We start from the raw sequence: 10,959 nt of genomic DNA, 5'->3' as shown, positions 1-10,959 counted from the left end.
AACCACAGAGTTAATCTTTCTTGCACATCCTACTATTATCCGGCCTAAACTTATATATGAGCAGTGCATAATTTAACCGAAAACCAATCACACCGAACCAGAAAACTTGCTCTGATACCACTTGAAGGGCGCTGAAATTCCGTTCTATTTAAATTTTCCTGTACAAAAATTGTACAAGTACAGAACTTTTCCTAGCAACCCGCATGTTTGATCAGATATGTGTTTGATCAATCAAGCAAGTTCTTGACGGATCAAAGCATACCTTGATCAAAGTACAAGATCGCTGGCCTCTTGTGTTGGTATTCCAAAAATAATACAAAGAAAGCTAACTAATTACGCTGCGGAATTAAAGAACTAGTTGTACCTTTTCTTTGTAGCTAAAGACCTCTTGATCTTCTGCTGTATTCCTCTCCTCTTCTTGGACATCGTGTGGGTGATGATCTACCAAGACAACATCACCCTCCTTCTCTTCTCGGTTTCCAAACTGCCGGCTACAAAAGGAGACTTTAGGATGGGCACCTTCTAATCTTCTTCCTTCTCTTCTTCTTCCTCTTCTTCAAGCTGCCACCCACCAAGGGAGAAGGGGCACTGGCCTTAAGCAAAGAGGAGGGGAGGGGCGTCAGCCCTAGGTAGAGAAGGGGCGCCGGCCACAGGCAAGGAGGAGGAAAAGGGGGGGGGGAAAGGGGGAGGTGCCGGCCCTAGGTGAAAGGGAGGGGCGCCAGCCCTGAGTAGGAGAAGAGAGAAATTGGAAAATTAGGTTTTAGGAGTCACCATCTACTCTTTTTTATAGATTTGCCGTCGGTTACAAAGAAAGAAAAAATAACAGAATTCTGTTAAGAAAAAATTTCTATTTCTATAACCAAGTTAAGTCAAACCAAGTTAAACCAAACCAAGTTAAGCCAAACCAAGTTAAGTTAAAGCAAACCAAGTTAAGGATGGGTGGATACGAGGCTTTATATAGAGGCTACAATAGGGACCTAGAGGAGGAATTGGTTTAGGCCTCCTAATGGGCTTGGGTTTCCTGTGTTCGGCCCGAACACCCAACCCAAGTTCATCAATAATAACTCATATCACTAAAGAGTTATTATTGAACTACCGCACCAATCCCATATTACAATATGGGCTCATTCTTATCATGAGCGTGTTAATCTCCCTGTGTTTAAGATATCGTATGTCCGTTAATTAATTGAGTTACTGACAACCCAATTAATTAACATCTGATTCCAAGAGTAGTACCACTCAATTTTATTATCATGCTAGACTAAGTCCACCTGCAGGGTTTACATAATAATCCTTATAAGCTCCTCAATGGGACATCATCAGCCTAAATAATTAGGACACGGATTCCTTCTATAATTAACAACACACCATATAAATAATACTATCTCCCAACTTATTGGGCCTATTGATTTAACTAATAAATCTCACCCATTGAAAAGTTAAAGAAATAAATACTAAGTATACGTGCTTGTTATTATATATGGATTAAGAGAGCGCACATCCATAATAACAGAGGTTCTATTCTTTTATGTAGTCAGTATAAATAGAACAACCTCAAATGGTCCTGCTCAATACACACATAGTATACTAGTGTAATTTTATAGTCAAGACAGACTAATACCAAATTACACTACAACAATTCTGATGGTTTGTCCCAATCCATCTTGGTTGTGAGCTACTATTTATAATTTATAAGGAACTGATAACATGATCTTTTGTGTGACACCACACACCATGTTATCTACAATATAAATTAAATGGGCAACTACATATATATAAATATAAAATGCAAACATTTGACCAAAATGATTCTCATTTCAAAAATATTTCAAAATAGATGTTCATACAAAAGCTAAGCTTATGGTATACATCCCAACATCAGCATTATAAAGCTCTATATGTGCCCGACCGGATAAATGACCAGCCGGGCCTAAATCAGTCAGCATCATAAATCTCTCCATGTGCGTCCGACCCAAATCTTTCCGTATATGTCCGAATGGATAAAAGGTCGGTCGGATTTGAGGCGGTTAATCTCATAAAGCTCTTCATGTATAGTCGATCATAAGGCCAACTAGAATTAAGAAACTTAGTTGCATACTTATTGTTGAATGGATTTTCAGTGCACACGGTTTATCAGAGGGTTACCTAAGCAGATTTCTAGCATGCTTAACGCATCATATGAATCTCTGACTAGATTTATGACAACATTCAATACATAATAGAGCAGTTTAATACAAAGATAAGCATAAGGACGGTCAACCTTAGCCTTGTTAGCTGGCCGAGAGATATCCAACAGACAAGTAGCAGACAACATTTTAATAATCTGTCAGAATTATCGGGGAATATTCCTTTGGGATCTCATTCGGAAGCTATCTTGTTTCCTATTGGGTAACTAGTTATAACATCATACTCTTGTAACGACTTCATCAAAGGTCTAAACCATAAGCGACAAAAGAGATACATATATGGGTAGATAAAAAATTCCTCGGATACTCATTATAAAATAAACTAATAAACTCCTATACACCATGTCACCTCATGTTTATAGAGGTTATAAGAGGTGGAATAAAAAGGAGATCCTCTCCATTGATGATGTACATAATCTACATATATTATTTAAGCTCTATTCTCACATAAGTATTCCTCTGTTTTTAATTTTTCTGTTTAAGACGTACTAACTTGAGCATCGGATAATCTTACCAAGATCTCTTTTTCTAATATTTGGTCATTAACTTTATGTTAAATCGTCGACGTGTATGTAACGTTACAAGAAAGTTTTGTAAAAAAAAAAAAAAAAAATCTTACTCCAGTTAAACATCTATTTATCGTCACTAGCACTTCACCTCTATGACTCTCATGGTGCTTACTGTGCACTTAGGCCGCCACCTCCATGAAATTATTAATCTCTTCCTAACCACGTTATACCTCGATTACTTCCCGTATCATCATTTTAAATTAATTTTGTTGAAAACGTTAGATTGCGCGCAAGCCAAAGATTGTCTTCTTCTTCCGGATTTTTCTGTCCATCAACATATTGCAACAGTTATATTTCTAATGTACAGATCTGTGAAACAGATTGAGGAAACACGATCTTAAACAAATCTAAGGCAAATATTAAGAAAACAGATTTAGCAGCGCGCAGTCTGTACGTAGAACAAACGCATATATAATTCGGGACTATATCTAGATTGTTGTTGCGGGATTTGCTGCTAATCTGGAGTAGAGAGCGGCGTCGAGCTGCTCCGCCGTGAATGGCCTGTTCGCCGCCATCTTCGCGGTGGTCTGCTGTATCATCAAGTCTTTCACCACCGACACACTCGAGGAGAGCACTTCCAGGTCCAGTTCCATCAGCGCCGCCGTCAGCCTCGCCGCTGGGTGGTTCCTCTTCTGGCACTGCATCCGGATCATCGCCTCCGAGCCTAGCACTTTCACCTCCAACTCCATGTCATAGCAGACGCCGTGCGTAAAGGCTGCAGAGTCGTACTTTTTTTTGGCGGTCGCCATCTGATCCCGGAGCGCCTCCTTCTCAGCCTCCGCCGACCGGAGCTTGGCGTGAAGCTCGTTGATGTATCCGATGGCGTCGCTGAGGAGGGACGTCTTGTCCATCTTCGACACGTTGGGCACCACCGAGCGCAGCGCGTAGAATCTCTGGTTCAGCTTCTGCCGCCTCTGCCGCTCGGCCTCCACGTGGTAATTGAACGGCTCCTCGCATCCTTTCACCGGCTTGTGCCCGCGCTTCCGCGGCGCCCGCTTCATCTCCCGAACTGAGTGCTCAAGCTGAGAATGGTCCGTGTTGGCCCTGCTGAGGAAGTCGCGACCGGAAGTCTTGCCCTGACGGCCGGCAGAAAGGGGAGCGGATGAGACTGAGAGCATCTTGTTGGTCGGGCGCGATGTGAACCCGCTGGACCTGTCGTCCTTCCTAGCGTCGTCGAGCGCCACGGCGGGGATCTCTATCAGGGACGGATCTTCTTCTCCCTGCTCCACAACCATCAACGGCGGCGAGAGCGAATATCCGGCACCGGAAGGAGCAGCCTGAGGCATCTCCACGGCCACGGGGTTAAGACCGAAGAGAACCTTAATTTTGGCCGTGATCTCGGTGTTGTGATAGATGAGCTGCGTGGATCCGAGCTCGACGACAGCAGATCCGACGGGGACGCAGGCCATGGTCCGGATGCCGAAGACCTTGGCCTGGCGAGCGCGGCTGCAGGGTGCGACCCCGAGGCTGTAGGCGCCGGTGAGCCAGGATACGTTTCCGGAGAACAGAGTTCGCCCCGGGAGCCCGGCGCCGTTCACGAAGGACTGCGTCATAGAAACTAAGAAAAACCACTCGGTGTCCCTCACCCCCACCTCCACCGTTTCGTCGGCGGAAGAGGACCCCTCTCCGCCGCCGGAGATGAGCGCGTTGAGCTCGTGGAGTACATGTTTGCGGAGCCCCTTCTCCTCCGGGGAGGCCGCCCGCTCTTTCCGCTTGTCCTCCTCGCAACCCTTGTAGTAGCCATCCCCCCATCTGAGGAGCGAGTCGCTGGTGTCGATGTCGATACACGATTGCCAAAAGATGGCATACGTCCAGCTCTCTAGCTGTGACCCCTCGATCAGCGCCTGCAGGCGCCGCTGCAGAGTGCCTTGGTTCGAGAAGTCCCCCGCCTGCAGCGTCGTCGGGGAGGAAGCAGCGGCGGGCGGCGGACTAGTCATCCAGGGGAAGGCCTCCATCATTCATGCAGATTGCAGAGGAGAGGAAGAAACAAAAAACAATTGCTGCCTTTATGGATAAGCCGAGTGAGTCGGATTATTAATTAGAGGAAGAACGTACAAGCCGCAGCTACCTACCTCTCTTCCCTCCCTCCTTACTGCCTTCCTTCCATTTACAATGAGTCGTCCGCATTTTGTCAGAACCATAACTGTCCTCGTCTGGTGATGTTTCAGTTTGGATTACTGATTGGACTTCCGATCAATCATTTTTCTTCTTTCCGTGCAAATTGCCGTTTGTTTCGGTAATGCATTTCAGCTTTAAATGGATTGAAACAAAACCAATCAGGCCAGTGATGCAATTTACATGTGTTGCAACAGTGTCGTGAAGGTCACCTTCACGTAGCATGTAGCGCACGCGATGCAATTTACATGTGTTGTAATATGATTTTATGAATTATTATTATTATTATTTTTATGTTAAAGTGAAATATATGACCGTTTGTCATTATCCATTTATCTCAATAATAAATCAGTACATATATGTATTATCAAAAATAAAATTATATATATATATATATATAATATTTTTAAATATTTTTTTTAAAGTTATATAGATAATTTAGTAAAATGTCGTGGTTTTACCTCCGGTTAATTGTAACATTACCAAAATTACTTTACGCCTATTTAAATTCTATCTATGTTATTGTAATATATTTATTGTTATGAACGGATCTGGTATAAAAGTTAAAAAAAATTTAATAGTTAAAGTTACGGTAAGATGACAGTTCAGTTTAGTTGCTCACATAGTGCTAAGACCCTCGCTCTGTACAAAGACGGCCAATCAAGAGGCCGGTTTGACCCCAAAGAGCCTAGTGTTTCCTGTCTATAGTAAGATACTGAGTATATACTCGACCAGCCATCATTCGTTTGAGTTAAAGAGAATCCTAACCGACCACAAGACCAACTTGAAGTAATATTCGGACAGGACCTACCATCCCTCTCTGGGCGACCGAATGTACAACTGACTAGAGTTACAAGGCTTAGTATTATTATCTTCGCCGAGCAAATATATAAGACAAATCTCAGAAGAAACCCGACTGGATATCACTTCAGGGACAAATCTCCTAATACAAGGATGATCGGCGAAAAGTACCGATCGGCTCTCTCGGGATTTATTTCTCCATTTTTTTAGAAACAAGTATTCCTGTGTATGATCGGTCAGTCATATAGCAGTCTAGACCTAGAGGGTTTGATTCTCTATTCATAATCAGAACTCTAACATTATGTAACATATATCCGAGCAGTCTGAAAGGTTGAACGTCCTACCATACTCAATACTCTGCTTTTATATATACACCTGGTCGGCTAAATATCCGGACGGGATACCTTCGGGATTATATTGTTAGAGAATCATAATAACCTGTCAGAAAATAATAACCGTTTGTTAGAGAATATCCTTTTGTTGTTACATGAGCATTCAATGGAACCTTCCTCGAAGGCGATTCTACACCTTCTATCAGCCGACACAGTGTGACAACATATTTCTTTAACCGCCACATTAAAGGCGTAAGTTATAAAAAAAAAAGTGCACAAGAGTAACAGAAGATTTCTCGGATAGTGACTATATGTCTTCTAGATTGTACATATTCCCTTACTCGACAGCTTCTGACACTCTCAACATTCTCTGCCACCTTATAATTGCGGAGGTTATTAAAGGTAGTATATAAAAGGGGATCCTCTTCATTGGCAAGGTATGCCTTTTACAGTAGTCTCATTTATATACACAGATTCTACGGTTCATCTCTCTAGTTTTCCACTCGGTCACTACACTGACTTTAGCATCGGAGGACCTTTGCCAAGGACCCCTTCCCTAGTTTTTTGCACTGACATTTTGTCTACTCATTTGAGTGTGTGCAGAGAGGATCTTCATTCCCGCTCGCAACCTTCTCTCTGATTAGAAGTCTTCCTCCAATCAATATTCCAGTCACTTACCTAGCGCGTCATCTCTCCAGCTTTCAGACAGAATCATATTTGGCTTCATCTGTGGGAATCTTCTCCTGAATCTGAAACGTAAGGATGGAAGAAACTGGATGACTCACCACTAATATCTTGATACAAGAAGAGTTAGAAATGTTGATCAATGCCCGAGCGCAGAAATTGATGCAGCAACAAGCAGTAGTAACCAGCGGTACTTTGTCGCATGACCCCACTACGTCAACAATAGTCCCTCATACTGAGCGAGGGGCCCTGGTGGGAGGTCTAATAGAGCGCCAGCGAATTCCTTCGGCGGTTGATTTGGTACCATCATATGTTCCACCAATCCATTCACTGTCCATGCCCCAATCACCTGCTATCATTGGGCGCTATTTCATATGCCACCTGAGTATATGGACCGAGAGGAATAACCCTAAGGATCACCTTCTGGGGATGCGCCCACTTAAGATTTACATAAAGGAAAACCCCCGATAGCTGGCGGCTCTCTCGAACATATTAGTACACCATTCTACCAGCGGGTGTTGGATGACAAACTACTCAAACACTACTATTCCCTAGTGATAGGGGAATATGTAGGGTCCACAGACCTAGAAGACCACCTCTTGAAATTTAAAAATGTCGCCCTCCTTCACCAATATACCGACGGTGTGAAATGTCGAGTGTTCCTCATGATCCTCTCAGGCTCGGTACAAAGGTGGTTCAAGCAATTGCTCGCTGAATCCATCTGTAACTTTAAGGATTTTCACAAGGCCTTTCTCCATCATTTCGTCAGCAATCGTCGTTACCATAAGACTCCCTTGAGTCTCCTTTCACTCAAGCAGGGGCCTAAGGAGACACTCAGAGCTTATATTAAAAAATTTTAATTAGGTGGTAATGGATATCCCCTCAGCCATCTCGGAAATTCTAGTGAGCGTCTTTTCCCAAAGGCTTATTAACAATGATTTCTTTCACTCTCTCATTAGGAGGCCTCCTAGAGATTTCGATCATCTACTTAGTCGAGCAACCGAATATATTAATGTGGAGGAAACACAGTTCGCTTAGAAGAAGGAAGTCTCTACGCCCGCTCCAGCCTCTACCACAGAGTGTCGAGCGCCTCTACCGCCTCTCCCGCATAAAGGCAGCTCTGTCAATATCATCTTCAAACAAGCATTTGAGCAGCTACTGATAGAGTCGAGTGAGCTTCGGCCTATGGTGATGCCCCTGAATGACTTCATAGGTAATGAAGTACAACCACTTAGCTAAATAAAGTTGATCATATCTCTAGTGGAGGAGCCCCTAATGAGGATGCATCAATCTACTTTTATAGTTGTGGGCGCGCCCTCTGTATACAACGTCATTTTAGGCCGACTGATTGCACCCTTGGACGACCAGGTCAGGAAAGTTAAAGGAAACCAACTGATTACACACAAGTACTATGTTGTCATAATAAAAATTGAAGCCAATACCACTCGGAAGATCTAGTAGAGGGAGGTCAATACCATATGTGAGGCGCCTCCTACACTTATTTATAAGGAGAAAGAGGAGGTATAGATTCAGCCCAGCCAGCCGGAAGTAACCACCCAGATAGTTGTCAACCTCACTCCAGAGCTTAAAACAAAGTTAGTCGCGTGTCTTACACACAATAATGATGTTTTTGTCTGGACGCCCAAGGAAATCAAAGGCATTTTACTAATAGTCATGGAGCATGCGCTCCACGTCTACCCAGCCTCTCGGCTAGTTAAGCAGAAGTAGAGGGACTTTGGAGCCTATCAAAATAAAATCATCTGGGCGAAAGTGGACATGTTAATGGAGGTCAGCTATGTTAGGACCAAAAGTAGCTAGGGGGGGTGAATAGCTCGTCGCGTGCCCGTTGTTTGGCGTTGATTGTTTCTTCGAAGATGTGCAGCGGAAAATACAGAAACAAATCACACAACGCTAACACGGTTGGTTTACTTGGTATCCACCTCACAAGAGGTGACTAGTCCAAGGATCCACACCAACACACACACCCTCCACTAAAGAAACTCTCCTTTATGGTAACTACCAAGGGCGGAGAAGCCCTACAAGACTCAATACAAAAAGAAGAAAGGGTAGTAAAGAAATACAAGCTTACAAGCTTACAATGAGTGCACAAACCCTAACCCTAGTTTCTTCTTCTTGCTTTGATCCGCCTCTTGACTTGGAAGAGCCTCCAAGAACCTTCAAGAACTGGCGATCTCGAGCTTGACAAGAGCTGTGGAGGAGCTAGTGAAGATCTGAGATGAATCTGAGAAGAGATTCCGAAGACAACGTTCGCCTGCGGCTATAAACACGACACAACGGTCGAATCCCGATCGATTCGAATGTTCCCAATCGATCGGGGAGGCTTTGGATTGATCCACGGATCGATCCAGAGCGCCTCTGTGCTCTGGGAAAAAAACGCCTGGATCGATCCACGGATCGATCCAGCGCTTATCGCGCGAAGCAGCCGCGTCCCAATCGATCCACTGATCGATTGGGACATCTGGATCGATCCACGGATCGATCCAGAGGCTCTCTATTCGCTGGGAAAGGCCTGGATCGATCCACTGATCGATCCAGCTCCTGGTTTTTGCCCAAAACCAAGTCCCAAGCCTCTCCAACCAACATCCGGTCAACCTTGACCTGTTGGTACATCATGCCTAGCATCTGGTCACTCCTTTGACCGGCTAGGTCTTCCCACCAAGTGTCTGGTCAGTCTCTTTGACCCACTTGGACTTTTCTTTTCGTGCCAAGTATCCGGTCACTCCCTTGACCTACTTGGACTTCCAAACACCAGATGTCCGATCATCCTTGATCCATCTGGATTTTCCCTTGCCTGGCTTCACTCACCAGGACTTTCACCTAACTTCACTCACTAGGGTTTTCTATCTGCCTAGCTTCACTCACTAGGACTTTCACCTGGCTTCACTCACCAGGATTTCCCATCTGCCTAACCTTCCAGTTAGGACTTCCCAGTCAGGTATCCGGTCACTCTTAACCTACTTGACTCCTCTTCATTCACACTGATCAGTCCCTGATCAGAATCTCCTCACATGACCAACTGCACCTGCATTGTCCATGTGTTTACCTATATTGTCAAACATCGAAACTATGACCAGGCTCAAGCTTGGTCAACTCAGTCAACCTTGACCTAAGGGATATTGCACCAACAATCTCCCCCTTTTTGATGTTTGACAATACCTTTAAGTTTGGCCCACTTTGAACCATTCTGAGTTAAGCTAATCCCATAGCCTTAACTCCATTCATGCCAAAGTATGAATGTTGGTTCCCTTCATTCTCCCCCTATGACCTCCCCCATAGGTAATGAAGGTCTAACTTAAACCACACATTCTCCCCCTATTGGCACACATCAAACCATCTTTGAGCACACATCAACCCGTGCCTCAATTTTGGGCACATTTCAACAAATGCCCCATTGTAGAAAACTTTCCCCCTGAAGAGTTGCTCATCGTTGTTCACAACTTCACTCGATGTGACCAACACGATAATGAAGATCCCATACCCTTCATTATCCCTAACCCTACATTCTCCCCCAATGTAGGCAAATGTCCATCCTTGAGCATTATCCACTTAACGGAAGGTTAACCACCTTCCAAGGTTTATGAAAAATAATTTTCATGCCTTTAAAGAGTCCCTCCCCCTAAAAACATGATGGTAACTTCTGTCATTGTACCAACAACGACTTGGAATCCCCAAAACTTTAGAAAACCCAATTTTAGAAGTTTTGAGGTTCAAATATTCAAAATTTGAAACAAACCTCAAACTAAACTTCAACTTAGCCTTCCTTAACCAATCCATCCTTGTTTTCCACACGAAAACACCCTTTTTATGTATACAAATGTATTTTCAGGGGTTTGGAAAAGTTACCTAGACTAAAATAGATTCAAAATGCTGAAAATAAGCTTTCCCAGCCAAAATCAGCATCTTCAATCGATTGGAGTTGGGTTCCAATCGATTGAACCCTGCTGAATCGATCCACTGATCGATTCAGTATTCTTGGATCGATCGGCTGATCGATCCAGCGAGCTTCTGCTCGCGAGAAATGCCTTCTCAATCGATCGGCTGATCGATTGAGGCACTCCAATCGATCCACTGATCGATTGGAGGCCTGAAATTGTTGAAATTCAATTTCAGCCAATTTCAGAAACCCCTAGAAAATTCTACAAAAATTCAAAAATCATGAAATTTCGTGTAGGCATTATTTAGGCCATATACTATCAAGGAAAAATAGTTTTCTATGAAAATACTTCATATTTTCAAAGATTGACACAAACT

At 43.7% G+C, this 10,959-nt stretch overlaps 1 protein-coding gene across 1 annotated transcript; it reads right to left on the bottom strand.

Annotated features, from left to right (window-relative positions):
* Positions 1-3,028: 3,028 nt before the first annotated feature.
* Positions 3,029-4,770, bottom strand: LOC121983405 (transcription factor MYC2-like). The gene has a single exon (XM_042536339.1). It carries the CDS (start codon positions 4,711-4,713, stop codon positions 3,184-3,186), a length of 1,530 nt encoding a protein of 509 aa, XP_042392273.1. The 5' UTR covers positions 4,714-4,770; the 3' UTR covers positions 3,029-3,183.
* Between the last annotated feature and the right edge of the window lie 6,189 nt (positions 4,771-10,959).

This window comes from Zingiber officinale, chromosome 5A (genome assembly GCF_018446385.1).
Source record: "Zingiber officinale cultivar Zhangliang chromosome 5A, Zo_v1.1, whole genome shotgun sequence".
Taxonomy (NCBI): Eukaryota; Viridiplantae; Streptophyta; class Magnoliopsida; order Zingiberales; family Zingiberaceae; genus Zingiber; species Zingiber officinale.
Note: the sequence above shows the minus strand (reverse complement) of the source record. Positions and strands in the feature narration are given on the sequence as shown.